Source organism: Macaca thibetana, chromosome 8 (genome assembly GCF_024542745.1).
Source record: "Macaca thibetana thibetana isolate TM-01 chromosome 8, ASM2454274v1, whole genome shotgun sequence".
Classification (NCBI taxonomy): Eukaryota; Metazoa; Chordata; class Mammalia; order Primates; family Cercopithecidae; genus Macaca; species Macaca thibetana.
This window is the reverse complement of record NC_065585.1, coordinates 101,223,096-101,248,034: the sequence shown is the minus strand read 5'-3', so window position 1 is coordinate 101,248,034 and position 24,939 is coordinate 101,223,096. Positions and strand designations below refer to the sequence as shown.

The 24,939-nt window shown below is 41.3% G+C and overlaps 2 protein-coding genes and 1 non-coding gene across 6 annotated transcripts in view; 1 reads left to right on the top strand and 2 right to left on the bottom strand.

Annotated features, from left to right (window-relative positions):
• The window catches only part of KAT6A (lysine acetyltransferase 6A), a 122,796-nt gene extending 103,908 nt beyond the window's left edge, over positions 1–18,888 (bottom strand). For 2 of the 4 annotated variants that reach the window (XM_050800350.1, XM_050800353.1), the window contains exons 1-3: positions 18,763–18,857; positions 16,340–16,471; positions 15,153–16,077 (exon numbers count right to left, since the gene is read on the bottom strand). In XM_050800350.1, coding sequence (XP_050656307.1) covers positions 15,153–15,752 — 600 coding nt within the window. In that variant the 5' untranslated portion in view covers positions 15,753–16,077; positions 16,340–16,471; positions 18,763–18,857. Of the gene's footprint in view, positions 1–15,152; positions 16,078–16,339; positions 16,472–18,762 lie in introns of all 4 variants that reach the window. The other 2 variants (XM_050800352.1, XM_050800351.1) reach the window with 2 other exon arrangements.
• The window catches only part of POLB (DNA polymerase beta), a 679,334-nt gene that overhangs the window by 327,170 nt on the left and 327,225 nt on the right, over positions 1–24,939 (top strand). The window lies entirely within an intron of this gene.
• On the bottom strand, positions 10,061–10,132 carry LOC126961937 (small nucleolar RNA SNORD112). The gene has a single exon (XR_007728516.1). It is a non-coding gene; the product is annotated as a small nucleolar RNA SNORD112 (small nucleolar RNA).

The following is a 24,939-nucleotide window of genomic DNA, read 5'->3' as shown; positions in this document are numbered from 1 at the left end:
TTGGAAGTTACCCTATCACACCATAACCATCGACTCAAAGTGTGATATCAAGTATGAAAACTGCTTTAAAAATACAGAAGCATATAAAATGCAATGTTTGCTGGGAAGGGTGGTGTCTTCGAAACCGAGAGCTAAAAGTTAGACATGTGATTTTTAAAATTCATATCCAATTAAACAGTTACTACGTGCATACAATGTTTTGCTTCTAGGCCTTTGTACATGCTGTTCCCTTTTCAGGAACTACTCTCTTTCCCACCCCACCCATTTGCTTCCCCACTTCACTTACCTCACATGTGACTTCCTCTGAACAGACTTCCCTGACCTTCTCCACCCCCTCCTCTGTGTTTCCACAGTGCTCTATTTTACTTCATCAGAGCACTTATCACCATGTGTATTTATTACAGAGACGATGTCTGCTTTACCTACTCTGTCACTCCTAATCACTGTGCCGGTCCCTGGAAGATGCTTAATACATATGAAACAACCCAAACAAAACACTTAAAAATTTTTTAATTAAAACAAATTAAAAACAAACAAAACAACCAGATACTGCCAGATAGATGGAAATACAAAGATGAAAAACAAGAACCTAAATCCACTAATAGGAGACAGGCTAAAAAAATACTATGTAAAATGGGCTACGATGCAAGTGTGTACAGATATATGTAGGATGGAGATGAAGACAGCTCTTGAAGTCAGCCTGGGAGCAGGCTGATAAGGTGGAAGAAACAAAGAAACTTGACTAAACTAAGTCTGCAAGGTTGAAGCACTAATTAATGAGGAAGAAAGAATGGATAATAATCATTCCAGACAGGAGAAAAATATAGGGGCAAGGAAAAACAAGGCAGATCTGAAGAACTGCAGGGAGACTGATGCAATACAATGGCTCTGGAACTTAAGTGTGCATCAGAATCGCCTGGAGGACTTATTCACATACGGGTTGCAAAGCCCCAAATTCAGTTTCTGATTGAATAGGCCTGGAATATGGCTCAAGAATCTGCATTTCAAACAAGTTTTTGGGGGACACTATTGCTGGTGCTAGTCCTCCACATCCACACTTTGAGAACTGGTATAGTGGAACACAGAGGGCATTATGAAGAAGTGGCAACTGACAAGTGTGGAGCAACACAGGGGAATGGGTTACAACTCAAATATACTATATTGCAGAATTTGGCACTGAAGGATTTTAAGCAGAGAAGTTTAATTTTTGAAAAATGGTAATAATAGCTAACATTGATGGAGTACATATGTGCTAAACACTATTTCTAAGGACTTTACATATTCTGTCCATTATAGCAGCTACTAGACATATGTGGCTATCTCAATTAAATTATAACTAAATAAAATTTAAAAGTCAGCTCCTTCCTCAAATAGCCATATTGCAAGAGCTCAATAGCTACACACGGCTCTGGATACCACAGAGGGCAGTACAGATACAGAATAGTTCTATAACTGCACAAAGTTCTGTTAGCCCAGATATATATTAACTCATTAAATTCTCACAACTTCACTATGAGATAAGCACTGTATTATTCCCATTTTATAGAAGAAAATGGGGCAAAGAATGGTTAAGCAAATTACCCAAGGTCATAAAGCAAGTAGTCCCAGTGTGGGATAGAAATCCCAGATGGTCTGGTCTTTGTGCCTGTGTTCTTAATCACTTCTTAATAAAATCATTTTGGCAATAATGTGGACTAGACGAAGAAGATACTGGAGGAAGGAAAATCAATGGGAAGAAACTACTAAGGTAATCAGGAGAGAAATGATGAGGACCTGCTCTAACAAAGGACCTCGAATACACAAGAGGTTAAATAAAATATGTTAAAAAGTATAAGACAGAAGACAGGATGGAATAGAACTGAATCCAAAAGACAGATAAGTGAGGTATGGAAGATGACACCAAAGTTTCCATTTTAAGCATCAGAGTCAATGGCAATGGCTCTTACCACCGTAAGAAATGACAGCCAGTTAAAGGAAGTTGATAAATTCCATCTGAGCCATCGTGAATCTGATATCCTACACAATTTTTTTAATTAAAAACAAACAAACAAACAAAACCACCAGATACTGACAGATAGATGGAAATACAAAAATGAAAAACAAGAACCCAAAGTCACTAATAGGAGACAGGCTAAAAAAATACTATGTAAAATGGGCTATGATGCAAGTGTGTACAGATATATGTAGGATGGAGATGAAGACAGCTCTTGAAGTCAGCCTGGGAGCATACATAAAATACTACACAATGGAATATACAAGTCCAGAGATCAGAAGAGAGCTCTCAAATTAAGATATGAAATTAGAGTCATCAGTACAGAACACAGAGGTCTAGAGACAACTCAGGAAAGTTGAAACAATAAGAAACGAGTGAAGAACAGAACCTTAGGGAATCCAACATCTAGGATACAGGCAAAAGATAAAATGTCAATAAACTGCAAAGGAATTACCAGAAAGATGGGAAGACGGGGGAGACATCTAAGAATTATCCCAGAGTAAAGGGAAGAATGAATGGTCAACGAACCCACAAGAGCAGTTTCAAATAGTGCTGCTCTAGGGCCAAAAGCCAGATTGCAGCAGACGTGGAATGAAGATAGACTTTTTTCAAGAAGTTTAAAAATGAAAAGAAACAGACAGGGTATACACGGAAAGAAGGATCTGCAGTGGTTTTTTTTGTTGTTTTTACTCTAATGGGAGAGGCTTCCGCTGGCTAAGGACTAAGAAGTGAGAGAGAAAGACCGAGTCAAAAAATGTGACTACTTTTGATGGCACACGGCCCCTGAGGTAGGAGAGAATGGGGTCCTGAAAAAGAATGGAGAGATGAGCCTTTCACACTTCTTTCACTGTCCTATGAGAAGGTAGCAAAGGGGGCAGAAATAAGCACAGATGTATTTAGGACGGCACGAGGGGGTATAAACTCAACGAACTCAATTGGACAGATTCCATTATCTCTATGATGTAGCATATGAGAGTATCTACTGAAAATGAGAAAAAAAAAAGGTGGGAGGAAATACTGAATTTCTGCAGACAGAAGAGACTATACACAGACATTCATCTTCAAGCAGACGGTAGAGTTGAGATTGGAGGCCACAAATTTGTAAGTGGCATCCCACCACCACATGGTCATGAGATGTCCCCCAAAGTTAAAGCAGACAGGGTGGACACAATGGCTCATGCCTGCAATCCCAGCACTTTAGGAGGCCGAGGTGGGCAGATCACCTGAGGTCAGGAGTTCGAGACCAGCCTGGCCAACATGGTAAAACCCCATCTCCGCTAAAAAAAAAAAATACAAAAATTATCCAGCCGTGGTAGGAGGCACCTGTAATCCCAGCTACTTGTAAGGCTGAGGCAGAAGAATCGCTTGAACCCAGGAGACAGAGGTTGCAGTGAGCAGAGATTGCACCACTGCACACCAGCCTAGGTGACAGAGCAAGACTACGTCTCAAAAAAAAAGAAAAGCAGAGAAGGTAAATGACTGGAGTTTGCCAACATGATGCAGTAGTAGTGAGTGAGTGAGGATGTGCCATAAGGCCAAGCAATGAGAACAGTATCAGAGTGATGGGAGGGCACCTGTCGGAATCATACAGGTAACTTTCTCGCAACTATATACCACAAAAGATCTTCACGAGATAAAGCAGTGAGAGTAAGGAGAAAGAAAGGTGGAAGATTAGAGCAGTTACAGCCAGGGAGGACAATAAAACAGAATGTATATTTCCAGAAGTACACTGTCCTGGGTCCACAGTGTGTTCATGAGGGTGTGTGTGAAGTATGCTATTTCATCTATTTGTTTGAATGTCAATTATGAGGCTAAAAAGTACCTGCTTCTTCTGTCTCCTGACTCTTAGGCAGTCCTCACTACAGAGATGTTTGTTCTAAGCATTAGAGCAATGGTTCTCAACCCCAGCTGCACATCAGATAAACATTCTAAAAAAAAAAAAAAAAAAAAAAAAAAAAAACTGAAACCTGGGCCTCACTGCTAGTCAAATTTAACTGGTTTGGTATTTATATTTTAAGCTTCCTCAGCTAATGCTAAAGTGAAGTTAGTGCCAGGAACCACTGCTTTCCAAAGAATAGGGCTTTGGATTTATATTACAGAATTAAAGAAAAACTGAGTGGCATGGAAAAAAGTAAGGTAGGAAGATGGTGAAAGAGGGTCTAAATACTAAGATATTTAAAGATGCCCTGAATAGAAAAATTGGAAAACCATTAAAGTACAGAATCACACTCCACACACAAAAATAATAATAATGTTTCTGAGAGTTCTGTTAAAGGTTCTAGAAAACTCAGGAGTTAAATGCTTCGCTGTACCCAATGACTAAGAAAAAAGGAACCTAGACTTTACTAAGCTCAAAGAATTGAAAACCAACACTTAGCAGCTCTCCAGGTCAACTACATTTCACAATTCTCTGGAGGAAAACGCAGCCCATAGTACAAGTCTGACAACACCTCTAGACCTGCGGAATCACCTATTCTACATAAATGGTAAACGGCAAAAGAAGCAACTATTATATTCTTTCACACATTAAAAGTTTTTTTTTATTTGGCTGCTAGATTTTATTTCCACACCAGTTATCTTCTTCTTAACAAGTTACACCTATAATCTTAAAATCGCCCAGTTATTTTACAAATAACTTATCCTTTATTTGCCACTATTCTAACGTACTTGTTAAGTTTTACAACAAAGCACAAGTGATGCAGAGATGAAGTGTTAGTCATAAAGACCAATAAAGAAAAAATGAGGCGCTGTCTGCGGTCTTCCCCACATGGTCTGTTTACAGGTAACATTACAACTCTTTCAAGCTCCTCCCAGACGCTATGTTTATAGAAGTGCTAGACTATATACTTCTGGTCCACCCATATTTAACGTCTTTGGTAAAAATTACTTCATCAATAGAAAGGTTTGTACCTTGCTATCTCTAGCTCAGTCTCAAGAATTTTAAATTCTAACCAACTATCCAAGTCACTCAGAGGTCATTTGTGTTGCAGACCTACTGAAAATTAGACTTACCTTTAAATTGACTTTTTTTTCCAAAACTCAAGGAGTACTTTTTCTTCCAGCATTAAGGTAGCTCAACATGTTCCTCTTCTAATATTTAGCCAACAACTTAAGAAAACCTTGATTCCTCTCATTTGGGCCATAAGAAAGCAGTCTTTTCCCAAAAAGTTGTTTCAAAACTCTAACAAGAGTGTATAGCTATTTTCACACACTGAAATAGCAGATTTATATACTTGTGGCTTACAATACCACCAAAATTCTCTAGACAAGATTTATTCTATGGTTTCCATTAAGGAAGAGAATTCTAACTAAATTATTTTAGGCTCACTGCTCTCTAAGGCCATAAAGCAGTACTACAGCATAATGAAAAAAGCACAGAACTGAGAAGGGCCTGACCAGTTCTCCCAGATGGTATTAACTTGCTGTGTGGCACTGGACAAGACATTTCAACGTCTTTGGCTCTCAAATTTCCCTATTATTTGTGAAATCAGATTAGAATCACTGTGATCCAAAATAGCTACTGGCTCAACATTCAATAAAATGCAGAAGATACAAGTCTTTTTTTCTAATAATCTGTATTTTGTAAGCATAATAGAATTAAACCATAAAAGATACCTCAATCAACACTACAGCCAGACTTACTTCTCCTTAGCAGTCTTATTTTGTTTAATTGCTGACAGTTAAAAACTATTTTGACCCGGAATGGCATACTACTGTAATCTCTATGCTTAATTTCAACCCCTAACAAAATAGTGCCACACTACAAACGGTTTCTTCACCTGTTCCCTAATGAAGTTGAAAGTAATTCCTTGGCCTTGAATTTAAAGATACATGTACAGGGCTGATGAAAGCCATCTGTTGGGAACTATGACTTTCATGTGAAAGGAAAAAACCAGAAGGAACTGCTTTCATTTTCCTGGGAACCAGCTGCAGCTGAATGAGTCCTAATCCTGCTCCAGCTGGGACAAGCAGAAGGGTGAAGTTACTCTTGGTCTAATTCACTCGCTGCAGATCCTTTGTGAAATGACTCCACCCCTGAGTAGCCAACTGGTAAACAACTTTATCAGAATGAAGCTCTTAATAATTCCTATACATAAATCAGAGCATGAAAAGTACTCATTATTATAATTTTAAGAAACACTCTCCAGGACACCAGAAAAAAATAAATTTTTAATTCTATTTAAACCAGCAAACTTGGCACCTAGATTTTGGTCCTCTTACATAGCTAAGAACCAAGTCGGTATGACAAATATACTTTCTCTAAAACTTTAAATGCAAAGAGAAAATAAATCTAAAAGATGTTAAGGAGATTCTTACAGCTTCAAGAAGACTGAATGATATAAATTTTCTTTGCAGATTCATCACAGTTCCTGTTATGTATTTGCTCTCCTAGTATTAAACGTAAGTGTAACAAAAAAAGTATTGGCCCACATGTCCAGGATGAACTAAAGAAAAACAGGCAGCAAGGATAAAAAAGAAACTTAATGTATTTTGCATTTCCTTATATTCATTTTCCATTTAGTTTTCTACAAGACACATGAAAACTTGTATTATTAAATACTATTAAATACCTATTAAATAAACATCATGTGCCTATAAAACTTAATCATATAGAGTTCTTTTGAGACTTCAATAAGAAAGTACATGGTAAAGCTCTAAAAAAAATCTCCCAGTGAGCTGAGATCCGGCCACTGCACTCCAGCCTGGGTGACAGAGCGAGACTCCGTCTCAAAAAAAAAAAAAAGTCTCCAACACATCATCAGCCTTTAACAAATGTTAGCTATTAATAGGTTTCTATAAGCAACTCTTTACATTCCCTTAGCCTACTGATGCAGGGCAAAGAAAAAACGAAGTTAAGATGGTTAGATCCTCTAGATTTCTATTCCTGAAGCCATTTGTGGTACCTGATGTCTTCATTAATTTCTTCTTTTATTTCACCAATTGGAAGGTAGACCAAGAAAGAGTAAAGTACTCAGTCGCTAGAAAAATGTCTAGGTTGTAAGTATAAAAAAAATTGGTGGCTGAGTGTGGCGGCTCACACCTGTAATCCCAGCACTTTGGAGGTCAAGGCGGGTGGATCAGGAGTTCGAGACAAGCCTGGCCAACATGGCAAAACCCTGTCTCTACTAAAAATACAAAAAATTAGCCGGGCGTGGTGGCGGGTGCCTATAATCCCAGCTACTCAGGAGGCTGAGGCAGGAGAATCGCCTGAACCTGGGAGGTGGATGTTGCAGTGAGCCAAGATCGCACCATTGCACTCCAGCCTAAGCGACAAGAGCAAGACTCTGTCTCAAAAAAAAAAAAAAAAAGAAAGAAAGAAAGAAAAGAAAAATTGGTTTGGTATAGAACTTTGGATTAGTAATGGCTAACCCAAGCTTTAGTAGTTCAGTAGTTTTATTTCGGGGTGTGTCATGGGCTGAAAATTACCAAAAATCATTGAGCTAGAAGATCAAAAACATCTGTACACTTGGCCAGGTACAGGGGCTTACACCTATAATCTCAGCACTTTGGGAGGCCAAAGCAGGTGGATTACCTGAGGTCAGGAGTTCAAGATTAGCCTGGCCAACACAGTGAAGCCCTATCTTTATTAAAAATACAAAAATTCGTTGGGCGTGGTGGCGCATGCCTGCAATCCCAGCTCTTCGGGAGACTGAGGCAGGAGAATCGCTTGAACCTGGAGGCAGAAGTTGCAGTGAGCCAAGGTTGCACCACTGCACTGCAGTCTGGGCAACAGGGTGAGATTCCGTCTCAAAAAAAAAAAAACTGTACAGCTGACTGCACTTAAACAGATACTATTTTACAACATATCTCGGAGTTATTTTTCAATTTCTGAATTTTTAAAGAATAAATCTGCTGAGACAAAGTTAGTTCCTAACCAGATTTACAATTAATCCACCTCAATGACTTGTTAGTAACAAATTTTTATTTCTAGCCCACTACTCCTGGTACATTTGGAGTCACAAACAAATGGTATGAACAATGATGTCAGAAATGTACGGCATGGGCCGGGCGTGGTGGCTCATGTCTGTAATCCTAGCACTTCGGGAGGTGGAGGCAGAGGCAGAGGTGGGCGGATCACCTGAAGTCAGGAGTTCCAGAACAGAACTGGCCAACATGGGGAAACCCCGTTTCTATTAAAAATACAAAAATTAGGTGGGTATGGTGGCACATGCCTGTAATCACAGCCGGCAGGCGGGGGAGGCAGTAGAATTGCTTGAACCTGGAAGGCGGAGGTTGCAGTGAGCTGAGATCAGGCCACTGCACTCCAGCCTAAGCGACAGAGCAAGACTCCATTTCGAAAAAAAAAAAAAAAGAAATGTATGTCATAAAAAATTTTTAAATTATTAAATGTAACAATTATTGAGATCAATCCATTTCATACGTGATAATATTACAATATCTATGTTTACCACATCATTGTATCCTCAGTATTTTATCTTTTGCTTTCAGAAGATTTTTTGTTTTTCTGTTTTCCAAAGTGATCAATCATTCTGTCAAGCAGTCCACGTAGCCCTGAACTTAACAGCATGGACAACTATTCATTTCCTTTTTATACAGTATCAAAGCAAGAATCTGAAATTGAAATTTCCAAGCTTACATTGGTTAACAATTATAAAATACCATGATTCTAACATATAAAATGTGAAACAACTCTACTATAAAGGTCATTTCCAAATAGCTAAATCAAAACTTGATCACTCTTAACTTTCAGTAACTTAAAAATATATCCCTGGCCAGGCGCGGTGGCTCACGCCTGTAATCCCAACACTTTGGGAGGCCAAGGCAGGCGGATCATGAGGTCAGGAGTTCAAGACCAGCCTGGCCAACCTGGTGGAAACCCCATCTCTACTAAAAATATAAAAATTAGCCGGGCATGATGGCATGCACCTATAATCCCAGCTTACTCGGGAGGCTGAGGCAGGAGAATCACTTGAACCCAGGAGGTGGAGGTTGCACCACTGCACTCCAGCCTGGGCAACAAAGCAAAACTCCATCTCTCAAAAAAAAAAAAAAAATCCACATTTTAATCAGTATCTCTACATCAAAAATTTAAATTCTAAATTCCAGTCAAATTCCGCTCTACTTACTCTATAATTTAAAATATAAATTCCAATAAAACAAAATAATTTTGACTCTACTAAGAGTTGACCATAGAGATGTAACTTAGAGTGAAAGGAAAGAGATTTATCATTGGATCTTTCTGCTCCAGGTTACCTAGCTGGGAGTAACCTGAACAATAACATTAGTTGACAATACCTCTCTTCCCTTTCCAACTGAATGCTTTAGCAAATTATAATTCTGTTCTAAAATACTATGCCACCAAATAACAACACTTTTAATGAGTTGGCTGATTACCATGAAAGAGAATACTTTTCTGGGCTAGTAATACAGAACACAAACTATATATATTCAAGTAAATTATGTCAGTGTGTAAAATGAACTCAGAAGTTTGAAATCAGGCGAAAATTATTCTTGGAAGGAAACTGAATCTTTCCAAGACTCACTATATAAAGATAATTTTTTAAATGGACCATCACAATCTCAAATAATTGCCTTGCCCACTAAACATCTAATTATTTCTCAAAGTCATAACACTTAATTGGTATGAAAAAATAATAATATAAAAAAATTAACAGTTCATAAACTAAAAAAGGCTTTCAAAAAATGTATTTTGTATCTCTATTCTGTCTGCTTTAATCCCCTCACAGGACCTAAGTCCTAAATCCACTGTTCACGGCAGGCATTCAAATGTTTGCTAAATAAATAATGAATAAGTGAAGTAAATGGAATAAATTACCTTACAGTAATATCTATATATCAAAAAGAAATTTACAAGGAGGAAGTTGCTATTTAAGCCAGTTACACACTATTCTCCTCACCTATAATCCCATGATTCAAGGAAAGCAGTATTTCTGTCCCAAATTAAAGCACTCTGGTATAGCCATACAACTGATCCCTACCATGCCTATCAGAAAATTTCTGTTAGTGACAACTGAAATGAAAACTAGTAAGCATAGAAATTATCTTTAAGGGAAAAAAAACGGCATGTAGGCAAAACCTTTTTTTAATGGACCTCAGATATACAAAACTAGATTACTCATAATCTTTGGTTCCTAACACGTTCTTATCACTGGTCCAAAGTGAGTTTTCAAATCTGTTCTGCAAAAAAGAAAAATGGACACAAACAACGAAGGGGGGTGGGGAATTTGTCCTTTTACAATTAGGAAATGTGCTATGAAGTTAACACCAAGGACATTCACGAGTTTGTACTTGAGTGCAGTGATAGCCATCATACGTTACTGCTCCTAAGAGGTGGTCAGTATGGCTATTAGAAATAATTTGGAGCCAGACTGCCCAAATTCAAATCCTAGCTCTGCCACCTAATATTTGTGTGACTTCTGCAAGGTACTGAAATCTCTTTTATGCCTCAGTTTCTTCACCTGTAAAATAAAAGTACCTATTTCACTGCTAGTACTGTTATGTTATTAATAGCTAGCTAACCTAACAGTAGCTAGTTATGTTAGAAGATTAAATGAGTTAATATACGTACAGCATTAAAGTAACGCCTGGCACATAGTAAATAAACAAATAAATAAACTCACCATGAACTACCACACTCTAAAGTTAGCTCAAAAATTTCCCTTATAACATGGGTTAAAAACTTTTTTTTTTTTTGGGATGGAGTCTTGCTCTGTTGCCCAGGTTGGAGTGCAGAGGCACAATCTAGGCTCACTACAACCTCCACCTCCCAGGTTCAAGTGATTGTCCTGCCTCAGCCTTCCGAGTAGCTAGGATTACAGGCACCCACCATCATGCCAGGCTAATTTTTGTATTGCTGTAGAGACAGGGTTTCACCATGTTGGCCAGGCTGGTCCTGAACTCCTGACCTCAGGTGATCTGCCCCCCTCGGCATCCCAAAGTGCTGGGATTACAGGCCTGAGCCACCAGGCCCGGCCAAAAAACTTTTAATCATAGTATCACATGGATTCTCCTCAGTACTTATCAATGTGAGAAGAATACAGACTAAAGTTCAAATGTCTTCACAAAAACTCCTCTTAAACGTATTCCAACACAGTTGATCTCCCAAAAGGATCAAAACCACTGCTGAAAATCTAACATACAATTCCTTCCAAAGGTTAGTATCACACACACAAAAAAAGGTAGAATTGAAACCGGAAAAAGTAAAGAGGAACTTGCTCAGGTTACTCCACGCAGTCTTTGAATTTCATCTTCACCTTACAGTTGGTCAGGTTAATAGAAATCCCTGCATTAGCATCCCAGAGAAGACAGAACTGTTTCTGTTCCAAGCAGATTGCCTGGTCCACAGTAGGTGTTCAACGACTATATGCCAAACCAATTAATGCCTAAAAGTGAAACTACTTCTGACCTATACACCTTCCTTTCTCCATCACTGTCAAATAAACTCTGGATAATTTTTTTTTTTTTTTGAGAACATCTAGGTTCGTAACAGCAAACCATCAATTCTGCATATGAACTGACTGCGTAGTTTGAAGGAAAGAAAATAGTTAAAATACAATAAAAAGGGCAGAGATAATCTGTTCAAAGGAATAATCCCTCACCCTAGAGTTCACTGTATTACGATTTTGAATGTAAACTTTTCCTTTCTTTGGGGGAAGTCACACAGGTAATTCACTACTGAAAATAAGACTCCATTTAAAAATACAGAACAGAGCTCATCAACTCTAATTTAATAGATGTTATCATGAAATTAGTTTTCCAAAGAGATCAGTACACATACAAGTCTACTTACTCAAAGAAACAAACTCTATTTTCCCACATGTCTAAATTGAGTTACTTCAGTTAACAACACTATAGGCAGGGCGCGGTCCAGCACTTTGGGAGGCTGAGGTGGGTGGATCACCTGAGGTTGGGAGTTTGAGACCAGCCTGACCAATGGGAAGAAACCCTGTCTCTACTAAAAATACAAAATTAGCTGGGCATGGTGGTGCATGCCTGTAATCCCAGCTACTTGGGAGGCTGAGGCAGGGGAATTGCTTGAACCTGGGCGGTGGAGGCTGCGGTGAGCCAAGTGCCATTTGCACTTCAGCGAAATTCCGTCTTAAAAAAAAAAAAAAAACTATATATGAAAGCAATGTAAGCAAATGGGTATTTCTTTTTCATTTTTTCAATTATTAAATCACTTTTGTTTTTCTCACTTTATTTCTCCAAAAGCAAATGGGGCCAGGTACGGTGGCTCATTCCAATAATCTCCGCACTTTGAGAGGCCGAGGTCGGCAGGTCGCTTTAGGTCAGGAGTTGAGACCAGCCTAGCCAACATGGTGAAACCCTGTCTCTACTAAAAATACAAACAAACAAAAAAAAAGTAGCCAGGCATGGTGGCACACATCTATACTCCCAGCTACTCAGGAGGCTGAGACAGGACAATCGCTTGAACCTGGGAGGCAAAGGCTGCAGTGAGCTGAGATCACACCACTGAACTCCAGTCAAAGCAAAACAGCACATCTCTACTGAGTTAAACTTTTCTTAATGCAAAGGTGCTATGAAATGGCCTCAACAAAGGTCCTTAGCTGCAAAATAAGGACTGTTGGATTAGACGGTTCTCAGGGTCCCTTCCAAAAGTAAAATCCCAGGGTTCTAGGACTTGGACTTGTCTTGCACTGTACTATACTGACTACCTTTTAAAAATATGCTCAAATGACTTTTTTTTTTTTTTTTTTTTTTGAGACTGAGTCTCGCTCTGTAGCCCAGGCTGGAGTGCAGTGGCCGGATCTCAGCTCACTGCAAGCTCCGCCTCCCGGGTTCACGCCATTCTCCTGCCTCAGCCTCCCGAGTAGCTGGGACTACAGGCGCCCGCCACCTCGCCCGGCTATTTTTTGTATTTCTTAGTAGAGACGGGGTTTCACCGTGTTAGCCAGGATGGTCTCGATCTCCTGACCTCGCGGTGGCTCAAGCCTGTAATCCCAGCACTTTGGGAGGCCGAGATGGGCGGATCAAATGACATTTTTATATGGCTAATATTTTTTAAAATTAAAATATCTATTGATAATTCAAGCAAGTGTAATTACAATAAAAGCAAACAACAGGCCAGGCACGGTGGTTCACGCCTGTAATCCCAACACTTTGGGAGGCAGAGGCGGGTGGATCACCTGAGGTCAGGGGTTCGAGACCAGCCTGGCCAACAAGGTGAAACCCCGTGTCTACTAAAAATACAAAAATTACCCGGGCATAGTGGTGCATGTTAATCCCAGCTACTTGGGAGGCTTAGGCAAGAGAATCGCTTGAACCTGGGAGGCGGAGATTGCAGTGAGTGAGACTGCACCACTGCACTTCAGCCTGGGCGACAGAGCGAGACTCCGACTCAAAAATAAATAAAAGCAAACAGGTTAACAAGAACTTATAACATCTACTTCACAGGTATGGCACTGAATTGATCTAACTATAAATTATTTCCTGTTTCCAGGCAGTTAACCTGTTAGATCATTTAAAAATTGTAGCAATCCAATCATTGTATTTAACTTCAGCCACATGTGATAAAGTTTCTACAGGTAAGAGTTCTTAGAGCATACAGAATAAAGCATTTTAATTACTTGTCTACTTTGAATTTTTAATATATACTCTTAATAAACGCTCAAATTATATAGAGCCATTTTATGAATGAGATTCTCTGTCAATTCATGACTATATGAGAATCATTTCAAGAGTAATAACAGCAAGATTGTTTTATTTCAATGTTCACAGGGAAAATTGAACCCTAGAATAGATCTCTAAAACTTTCATCCAAGAAAAATACTGTTAATTTTCAATTGTTGAAGAAAAATCTCCAGGTATTCAGTGGGCTGCTAATAATACAACAAATTTAGATCAAATCTCAAATTTTCAAAATACATTCAATGTTAACTTTACCATCTTTCCACCCTAGGAGTACCCCCATCATCTTAAGCAAAATGAAGACCATTTTACTTATGTCTACCAAGGTGTGCAGCAACTTAAAGCATCACTGCTCTAAGCACCTCAAGAAAATTTACAGCGAAGATACTAGATCAATGTAAAAAACAGGTACTAACAAAATTCTCCTAATCTCCAAATATCTATTTAAGCACCAAAATTTACTGTTTAAGAAGTCGTACTTTCAACTATACACAATAACATCCTAAAACACAACAGAGTAAAGTATACACCTGGGCATCAAAACTTCCAACTCTCCAGAACTTTACCTTTCTGTTTTTAGAACAGGTGTCACTCAGTTGTCCAGGCTGGAGTGCAGTGGTGAGAGCATAGCTCACTGGAGCCTCAGACCCCTGTACTCAAGCAATCCTCCCCAACACAGCCTCTCAAGTAGCTAGGACTACAGGCGTGCCCATACCTGGCTAATTTTTCTATTTTTGGTGGACATGGGTCTCGCTATATTCCTCAGACTGGGCTCAAACTCCTAGGCTCAAGCCATCCTCCTGTCCCAGTCTCCCAAAGCGCTGGGATTACAGGCATGAACTACTGTACCAGGCCCTCCAGAACTCTTCTAATTTAGGATACTGTGTTCCTGTCCCATGCAACTACAGCTGTCATAAATAACAACATTCAGGACTTGATCATATGCAAAGCCATAATACATGATAGAAAGCTATAATACAAACAGCAGAAACAAGAATTGCTAAGTTTGCTTAGTTGCGCCTATGGGTCATGAGAATCTGTCTCATTCCTGTCTAACGAGTAATCTGCAACAAAATGGAAAATAGAAAAAGACAGGTTCTCAGAGTCATCTGCTTGTTTCAAATTCAAGTCTCCAGGATTTGGCTGCTCATCAACTTCCAGTAGTAAGGCATTGTAAGAACCTTTAGTTAAAAGTTTTATAGTCTCACGCTGGACTACTCCTCAAGCAAAATAATAAAAAAAAGTTTTTAAAAAAAGGTTTTAAACTAATATGCCACTTTTTCATTGCAATGTAAAAAAGTTCTTTTAGGAAGATTAACATTCTACATTTTTATCTTAGGCTTCAAATATTTCAAAGTACCAGAACAAATCTATGTTCTCATAGCTACAACTCACCAATAAAAAACCAGAGGTGATGACTCCACTAAAGTCCCCAAACAAAAAACTTGAATATAACTTCCCAGAAATGTGAATTTGTAGCATCCTATATCATCAGCTCTATAAACCCGGAGGCATATGCCATTCTTACCTTATCCTTTTCATGTGGAAGAAGGGACACTGGAGGTAAACAGGAAAGAGACTCACAACACTCTTTCCCATCCACATTGGTTGCTTTAGTGTTGAGCCGATAAAGAGGTCCATCTTTAAGGAGTCTGCCATGGCCAATGGCACGTTTGATAGCCAATCGTAACTGCTGGTGAAAGCCAGAGGCAGCACTGCCTCCAAATAACGCAGACACATCCTTCTGACCTTTCAAAAAACGTTCAATGCTTTTCAAAGTTGAGCCACCAGACTCTGCCAAGCCCTCAACTGCCCGCTTTATCAGTTTATTCCAATCCACATTTTGTTTATTATCCAATTTTCCATGGTTCCGAGGCTTAGGAAGTGCTATTCGCCCAGGATTATCAGGATCTTTATAGGAATTGAGTCCTTTATTTGAGACTTTTAAAATCGTTCCATCTTTAACACTCAACTCCAATTGTTCTAAAACAGTTTTACGATCCAAGCCATGGGATGAAGACACAGCATTGCATATCCTTTCTTCTGAAGGACGCTGTTTCTGCTTTTTCACTTTTTTGATGGCCTCCAAAATCCACTCAGTATAAAGCGGGTTTGCGAGTTTTACCATGGTGAAGGATTCTGTATATCCATAGAGTCGTTATCCCTTATCCTGATGCTGAGTAAGTTTTACACCATGGAAACCAAGATTCTCGGAGGCTGGGAACCAGTTAACCATAGCATACAAGTTTTCTGGCCTAAGTCCTTCCTCCTTTCACAAAACAGAATGCCTCCCCAATTGTACTATAGAAACCAAAACAACCTGTTGTTTGAAATGTCTTCCAACTTCCCAATGAATTTCTCAATAGCACCACACATAGGTCTTGTCATAAAGCTGTAAGAACTCAAGAATATTTCATTCCCGGCTTCAGAGCAGAAAAATGTGCATCTTATGCCTGAAAAGCAATGAAAATAAGGTCAGTTTTCTACCAACACCTATTTCGAACGAAAATAAGCATCCTCATCTTAAAGCAATCAAACAGCAAGTGTTTAGTGGGCACCTTTGCCAATTTCCAAACTTATCTATTAACATTCCAAAACAATCATGTATGTAAACCATTGGGATAAAAAACAAAAGAAAAAAAAAAACATGAGTAATTAGGATACAAAGAGGAAACACGATGAGTGTTCTAAGAATGACCTGAAGCTACCACTAACCAGAGGGGGTGATGGCTATTCTGTACTCCGCAATCTCTGCTCACCAGTCTAGGAATTTCAACTCTTCCTTGACATCTTTCCCCAAGAAACTAGTCAGCACTTCAACAAGTATCTGGATTAGTAGAAAGAATCCTGCAATGAAAGTAAGAGTGAATCTTTCATCTTTCAAAATTCTAGACATTCAGAGTGGACAAAAACAGTCAATAAGATAGGCAGAAAACGATTGAGAAAATTTTAGCTATTTCTTATATGAAAAGAAACAATGAATACAATATGCACACCCAGTTTATAATTTAAGTATAGTATTACCTTAATCTTTCCTAATGGAAACAAAAATACTATTGAAAATAGCCTAGTGTGAAAGTGCTGCCTGAATTTAACAATAATTCACTTACATTCAAATTTTAAGAATTATATGCTGATAGCTTCTCCTAACCCAAACTAAGATGTTTCCTTACATTCAAATTTTAAGAATTATATGCTGATAGCTTCTCCTAATCCAAACTAAGATGTTTCTATCCATATGCTGAAGAGAGTCACAACTGTCAAACTGCATATAAGTAATCCATAGACAGGAAAACTAGACGTGAGGAAGGCCCAGAATCACTGGGGTCAACGCACATACTACATGTCAAATGTACAGTACAGAAAAAGAAATGTACCGGCTACTTGTGGGTCTAAAGAGACACCCAAATAATAAAGATATAAATTCAAGATTGCTGTCCTGAAACGAACACTAATAAAACATAAACACAAACATACTGTCTCTCTGAATCAAAGTAAGTATCCCTACAAAAGAATCTGGTAGATGCAATTTTATTTAATCACTAAAATACTGAATTCTGAATCTAACTTGCAATTTTATTTAATCACTAAAATACTGAATTCTGAATCTAACTCTTTTACCTCGAAAACTAAGTTTAACTGAAGTGTTTTTTAGAACTTCTGCTCTCATTCTAGAGATCATTTGCATTACAATATAAACAATGCTAGACAAATGGCTCCCACAGCAACTATTCTTAGTAGACATTAAAATCAAACGGAAAACTAATACACACTAGGAAAGAGATATTACTATTAACTCTGATAGGAAAGAAAAGAGTGAAGCAAACATTCAAACCTGAGCCAAGATTTGTTTTTAAATTAGCTGCCTAAATAGAAGCCCCCTGGGAGAGCTATGCTTCAATTTGGTGAGGGTCTCAAGAGGGTAAATATCAGAGTATTATTACTCCAAGCAAGCTCATTATACAGATATTAAGTCTAAACTAAAAGAGAAGCTACAACCTGAGTTTAAGAAGCTGGGAACGAACGTCCTAATTAACTAAGCTTCGCAGGTAAAAAAAATGAGTGACAGTCACTCATTGTCTTTCCGGCCGGGATTGTCATCAGTCTCCTGGTCTTCGGAAAGTCAAGCGCCTGCAGCCTCGGATCTTAACTCCCGGAAAGTACACTAGCGGCTAGAGCAAGCGCAACTCGCTTCCGACAGTCCTTCCCGTCCCCATTCCCCACCCCCAAACACGTCTTCGCGCTCTCTTTTCAAAGAGCAAGAAACTTTAAAAACTTGGATCCGCACAGCCCCGCAGCACGCCGATGGGCGCTGCGCCGTTTCCACGCGATGGAAACAGACCCAGAGCACAAGTTAACAATGAAATCACGTGAAGGAGTTCAGAGCGGTGCATCGCCCCGGCCCAGCTCCGCACCCTAAGCTCTGGGGGCCGGCTCCAGGGCGGCGCGGGCTGCTGGAGCCTGACAGTCGTGCACCGAGCCAAGCGGCGAGGTTGACAGGCGCCCGGCCTCCCCTCGGCGGCGGGGCTGACAGCCCGGCAGACACACCACCACACGTGCTGCGCCTCGCACCACAACACCCGCCGGCCTGTCAGCCCCGCTCGCTGCCTCAGCCCGGCTTGGATCCCCGCGCCCCCGGCTGGAGCCCAAGCCGGAGCCGGAACCCGAGCCGGAGCCCTAGCGCCCGCGAGCGCGGGGAGAAGCGACCCGGCCCGGCCGGCACTGCGCGCGGCGGGCGGGTGGGCGCGCCCCGAGGGAGAGTGGGCTCGCCGGCTCCGCCAGCCCGAGGCTCCGCGGCCTGGGCCGCTCGCCGCCCGCCCACCCGCCGGCTCCCCCAGGGCGGGCCCGGCCGGCGGGGTCGGGGGCGCGGGGCCCGCGAGCGCGGGGCCGGGCGGCGGCGCGCGGGCCGCGAGTTGGGGCAGCCGGGCGCCGGGCGGGCGGGCCGGGCGGGCGGGCGCGAGGGGGCGGCCACGGCGCCCCAGCCCGAGGCCTGGCGCAGAGCAGCGGGAGGCGGCGCAGGCCGCGGCGGGGCCTGCAGCGGCCCGCCGACCCCGCGAGGCAGCGGAGTGGGCCCTGGAGCGGCTCAGCCTCGGGCTGGGCGGCCAGGGGCTGCCGGAGACGGCCCCTCGGCTACTTACCGGGAGGAAGTAGAGCCCGGATCCCGGGGACCCGGGCCGGACCGCGGAGATGCCCCAAACTGACACGGCCGCCATCTTGGAGACAGTGAGCTCCAGCCGGGGGGAGGGGAGGCGAGGCGGCGGAACAGCCGCGGGGGGAGGGGAGCGTCGCGAGGGAACGGCGGCCTGGGGGAGGCAGCGGGAAGAGCCTGGGCGGGAGGCGAGGGGAGGCGGAGGCCCGGCAGCGCGGGAGGGGGGCGGCCGAGAGCGGGAAGAGCTGGGCCGAGAGCCGGGAAAGGCCGGAGGGCGGGGCGGGGCAGCAGGGAAGAGCCGGCCGGCGGGGTCACGTGGGGCCGGTACAAAAGGCCAAAGCCAGGGTGGGAGGAGGACTCCGTGGGGCTGGAGGCCGTTGAGCGTCGGCTGTTTCTGTACGTTCTCACGCGTTTAAGTCAGACGGCGACCCGGGAGAGGAGGAGCTGGTGCACCCCATGCCACCACTGGGGAAACTGAGGGCAGGCGCCTGGGTGGGGTGGCTTCAGTGTGGCACGGAAATCCGGCAGCCACGCAGGATGGGAACTCTCAGCGGCGTCTGTTTACAGTTAGTGAGCTCTCCCTCCCCACTCATTTGCCTGCAGAGCGACTGTCCGGAGCCCGAGACCGGGGTCCGCCCGAGGGCGGGGCCTGGAGGGCTGCGAGGAGGCGGTTTCCCGTCCTCACCCCTGGCTGCTCGTCTCAGCCCCCGACGGCTCTCTTCTGTTGGTGGGAAGATTGGGGAGAGGGTGGAACGAGAGGCACCCGTCTTAAGCCTTTCAGCAGTGACTTCATTTCTTCCTTCCCCCAGCAACTGAGAGGGTCCTTGGACCTCACTAGAGCTATTTTATGGGAAACTCCACAGACCTGGGTCATGTGACTTGGACGAGGTCACACAGCTAGTGTGTGGCGCGCACCTGAGCCTGGGACTGAGATTTGTCTTATTCCAAAGCCGGTCTTCCCTTCTTGCCCTGTGCAGAACTCTTGTCCGTACTTAGGGCGGAACCAGGAGCAGGCACTTCATGGCCTGCCTGTCCTCTACTGGCTGCATGGACGTTTCTTTGTCTTGCCTTTCATTTAGTTTAAAGTATTTGATGCAGAGATTGAGTCATACTTTTTTTTTTTTTTTTTTTTTTTTTTTTTTTGAGACAGTCTCGCTCTGTTGCCCAGGCTGGAGTGCAGTGGTGCGATCTTGGCTCACTGCAACCTCAAACTCCCGGGTTCAAGCGATTCTCCTGCCTTATCCTCCCGAGTGGCTGGGACTACAGGCGCCCGCCACCATGCCTGGCTTATTTTTGTATTTCTAGTAGAGACGGGGTTTCACCATGTTGGCCAGGCTGCTGGTCTCGAACCCCTAACTTCAAGTGATCCGGCCTCCTCGGCCTGCCAAAGTGCTGGGATTACAGGTGTGAGACACTGTACCTGGCCGAGTCATACTTTTTTTTTCTGCATTCACTGGAAAGACAGTAGACATGAAAAAGACATACTAAATGTTTAATCGTTTACGTGGAAGTGTATCCTGCTGCCAGACCTTTCTCTGCCCTGTCCCCAACCCCGTACGACCGACCCCACCTAGACTGTCGCCCCCAATACCTCATTGTATCTCAGCTTTAGCTTTTAAGGGCCTCCCTCTCACCCATTGCCTTAACTTCCATGCTGACTTCCTCTTCTGAACTTATGTAGTAGTATCATTTGCTCTACTCATTTTGCACTTATATGTGGTCTATCTATCTATATATTCCGAATACATTTCCTGGTAAATGCTCTCCTATAATGACTCTGCATCTCCAGCGCTTAGAATAATGTTGTACAAGTACTGTAGTAGATGGTTTAAAAAAAAAATGTTGCTCGTGAATGAACAATTTTTTAAGCCGTTAAGAAAGCCGGTCGTGGTGGGGCGCTCCTGTAGCCCAGCTACTCCGGAGGCCTGCTTGAGCCCAGGAGTTCCAGTGAACTATGATCGCCACTGCACTCCAGCCTGGGAGACACAGCGAGAGGGAACCCAAACTTTTCTATCTGTCCCGTCTCCACTCTAATCCGTAGCCCTACCTTCCATACCGTAGACTCTGGACCATTCAATAAGAATAATAACTTTTCAGATGATGGTCCAGCCAAATCAATATCCTGACACTGACAGAAACAGAAGTGTAATGTAGTGAGGTTGACTGAGTTGCCGTTCATCACCTACTTTCAAGCCCAATCTCCAAAGCAGTAGAGAAATTTGGAATACGTAATAATCCAATAGAAAGGATCGCTTTCATCCCAGATGAATCAGATAGACACATTCTCAGGTAAAATGGTCCCTGTTTGTAATGAAATCGCCTCCAGAAAAAAAAAAAAAAAATTATATATATTCTCTTTTAGTAGAATAGGCAGATTTTTATTTCCCAAAGAGGGCAGGTAAAGTCATATTAATACAAAGACAATGAGTTCTTCATGTGAGACTATAGTGTGTGCCCTTCAGAAGAAAAATAATACAGAGATGAGTTGTGTTTACTTTTGGATAATTTGGAAGAAAACTGGCCACAGCCATCCCTCTGAAAAGACCAAACTGGGGATTAAACAGTAGCAAGAATTTAAAACAATTTGTAACAACAAAGCATAGTTGAGCTTTTCACACAGCTTCCATAAAGAATCTCTGCTTTACATTTGCATAACTAAATGGCACATTCAGGAGGTCTTCTCAAAATAAAAATCTTGCAACAAAGACAGATTAAAGTCTTCATCATTTGCAAGTTAAAAAGCAATCTGCACTCTGAAAGGATAGTTTTTCTTAGCTCAAACTTTACTCGATTCAGCCCTGTGGAGCTGGCAGCTAAAGGTTATTTCCCCCTTGCATATTTTGCTTTAGGAATCCCTGCCTTTTCACTTGTACTTGTTAATTATGTCTTATACAGAGTCCATGCCAGCCTGAAATTGGAAGATTGCTCTGTCCTGGTTTCAACAGGAAAAATCTTTAGTCCATTTACATTTAATATAATTACTGGTATATTTGGATGTATGCCCAACATCTTACCATTTATTTTGGATCACCTATTTCACATCCCTTGTTCTCTGCTTTTTGCCTTCTTTTGAATTAATTAAAATATTTTAACTATATCATTACCCCCTCTATTAATTTTTAAATTATACATTACTAGTTTTAGAGATTACAACATTGCTTTTTGACTTACTACCTTCTAATAAATAATTATTTTTATCACTTCCCCAGTAATGCCAAGACATTAAAATACTGTGTCTCCACCTACCCATCTCCCTTCTGTGTTTATTGTTGTCATGGATTTTAACTGTGTGTGTATTTTAAGCCCCACAAGAATTTATACTTATTGTTCTGTTCAATAAATACTCATTTAGATTAACCTACATATCTATCCTTATATTGTTCTTCATTCCAATATGCATTTCTGTGCTTCTGTCAGAAGGTTTTCCTTCTATTTGAATAATTCCTCTGTTTTACAGCAGGTCTGCTGATGACAAGTTCTCTCCAAGATTGTTTGAGTTTTTGCTTTTTGTTTTTTGTGGGGTTTTATTGCCTAAAACTTTGCATTGTCCTTCGTATTTTTGCTGGGTATAGCATTCTGGTTTGTCAAGGTTTTTTTTTTGTTGTTGTTTTGTTTTTTTTCCCCAGCACTCTGAAGATGTTTTTCCATTGTCTTCTGATTTCTGTCACTCCCTTTTATTCCTTTGAAAGTAATGTCTTTTTGCCTTTGACTCCTTTTAGGATTTTTTCTTATCTTTAGTTGTCAACAGCTTTACTATGATGTGTCTAGATGTGGTTTTCTTTGTATTTGTCCTACTTAGGTTCATGAGTGCAATGGGTGTACACGGAGTCCGTTGCATTTGTGGGTTTATATCTTTTAGGAAATTCTTGGTCACTATCTCTTCTCTCTCCTTTCCTTTTAGGGTTTAAATTATACATATGTCAGAATTTTTCATTGCTTACCATCTGTATTTCTTACCATCTTTTTCCCCACCTTTTTTTCCTCTATGCATGAGTCGGTATATTTTCTATTTAATTGTGTACTTTTAAACCCATTTGTGAGTTCTTAATTTTGGTTATTATATTTTTAAGTTCTAGAATTTTCATATGATTCTTAAAATCAAATTCATTTGGAGAAATTATTTATTTATATATGTATTTTCTCTGCTGTTGCCTCTCTTTTCTTGAACATACCAATCCTAGATATTTTTTAACCCTAGACATTTTAAAGCTCTTTCTGATCATTACAATAGCTGAATCTTCTGTGGATCTATTTCTATTGTATATTCTTTCCATTGGTTTGGGTCATTTTTTTTCCTGGCTCTTAGCTTGTCTGAGAATTTTTAATAGAATGTCATACATTCAAGTATGAAAAATTGTAGAGGATAGTATTATCTTCATCCAGAGAAGGATTCCCACTCTCCTTTGCAAAGCATTTAGAGTGAGAGCTAATCACCTTAATCAACCGGAGACTGAGTTAACTTGGGGTTGGATTTTGGCAAGATTTAATTCACCTCTTTTCTGCTGCTGCTTCCAGTAGCATAAGCCTCTGGGGGTTCCAACTGAAAGTTGTGTGTGTTCCCTGGGACCCTTCATCCCAATGGATACTGAACTCTAATTCTTGTTTCTGCAGAACCATGAGACGGTCAAAATCTCTTCACTCCGCTTTTCAGAGGCTTTCTGCTTAGCTTTTTAACCTTCTGTCTCGTGCATCTTCAGAATTTGGAAAATGACTTGAGGGAGATTGACAGTACAGGGCTCAATTATTTACCCCTCCCTTCTCACTGGGAATCTGGCCCCTCTTGTTCTTAAGTTTGTCTCTCCAACCTTGCTGAACTGGCAGAATCATCCCTGGTGGTGTCTTTGCCTATTAGGGCCTCTTTCTGTACTCAGAACCAAAACTCAGACTCTGGCCTTATGCCCAGAATTTCCCCAAGGAACAAAGGTACTGCTGAATGTCAGCTCACCTCTACATACAGTTTCCCCTTCTCTGAGATTGTGTCCTCATAAGTCCTGGTTGCTTCAGCAGCTCGCTGATGCCTTCAAACAGATGTTTTATGCTTTAGCTGGCTCTCCTAATTGTTTTCAGCTGGATTATTGGTTGGCTATAAGTACCCCCATTATACTCAGAACCAGGAAATGTTTTTCAAATGAAATGATCTTGCCTTCCCCCTCAGTAAAACAAAAATAAATGTCTGAACAAGGTTCTGCCTGAGGTATCAAGATATAGTTTACAACACTGTCTGTGTATCAGAATCATCTCAGTACTTTTTAATAAGTAAAAGAGTCCAGAATTCCATACCAGACCTACTAGATCTGAGTTTCTAAGAGATTAATTTGGCTCTGTATTTTAAAATGCTTTCCAGGTATGAACATTTGCTCTGACAACAATTAAGTAATGGGGACTGGATTTATCCTACCCTCTTAAACATCTGGAATAAAAAATAGTTTTCTGACATAGGTTTTCTGACAAAATATATGAAACAATGGTTTTCAGACATTGGACAATAGACAGTGTAGGATACTGATTGCTAAGGTAAGATAAGTAAACAAGTTGAGCCATCTAATTGCCCCAGCCTACTGCCTTGCAACAGTTTCCAGGCCACAGGACAGGCAGTGGCAGAGCCCAAAGCCCAGCAATACTGCTGACTTGAGGAGACAAATATCAGGATTCAGGGAGGCCAGTGTAGCTAAAGTTTGGAGGACAGAGAACCAGAAACGGGAAAGCTACATAGACATACAACTCCAAATATCTACAGAGGGGTCCTTTTGCTTCTTTGGATGAGCATTGATTTGCACATATTTGAGAAGAGACTAATTGGAAACTAATTGGGAAAACAAACCACCAAAAAAAGGCAGGAAAAACAATTCCCAGAGCTCCCGTATGAATGGAAATTGTGCCTGTTTTCACCAGCCAGAATAGGAAGACCTGTCTGTACATTTTGTCCTTAGTCCTCAGGAGGGTGTCATCTTGGTACTGAAAATGAATTTGCCTATATTAAAAGGAACGTGGGGGATTTGAAGAAATAATGGCTGAAATAGTCCCAAATTTAATAAAAACTATAAACCCACAAATTCAAGGCATTCAAATAACACTAAGCGGAATATAAAATTGTAACCACACCAAGGCACATTATAGTAAAATTGCTGAAACCAGGCGCAAGTCTTAATATCAGCCAGAAAAAAAG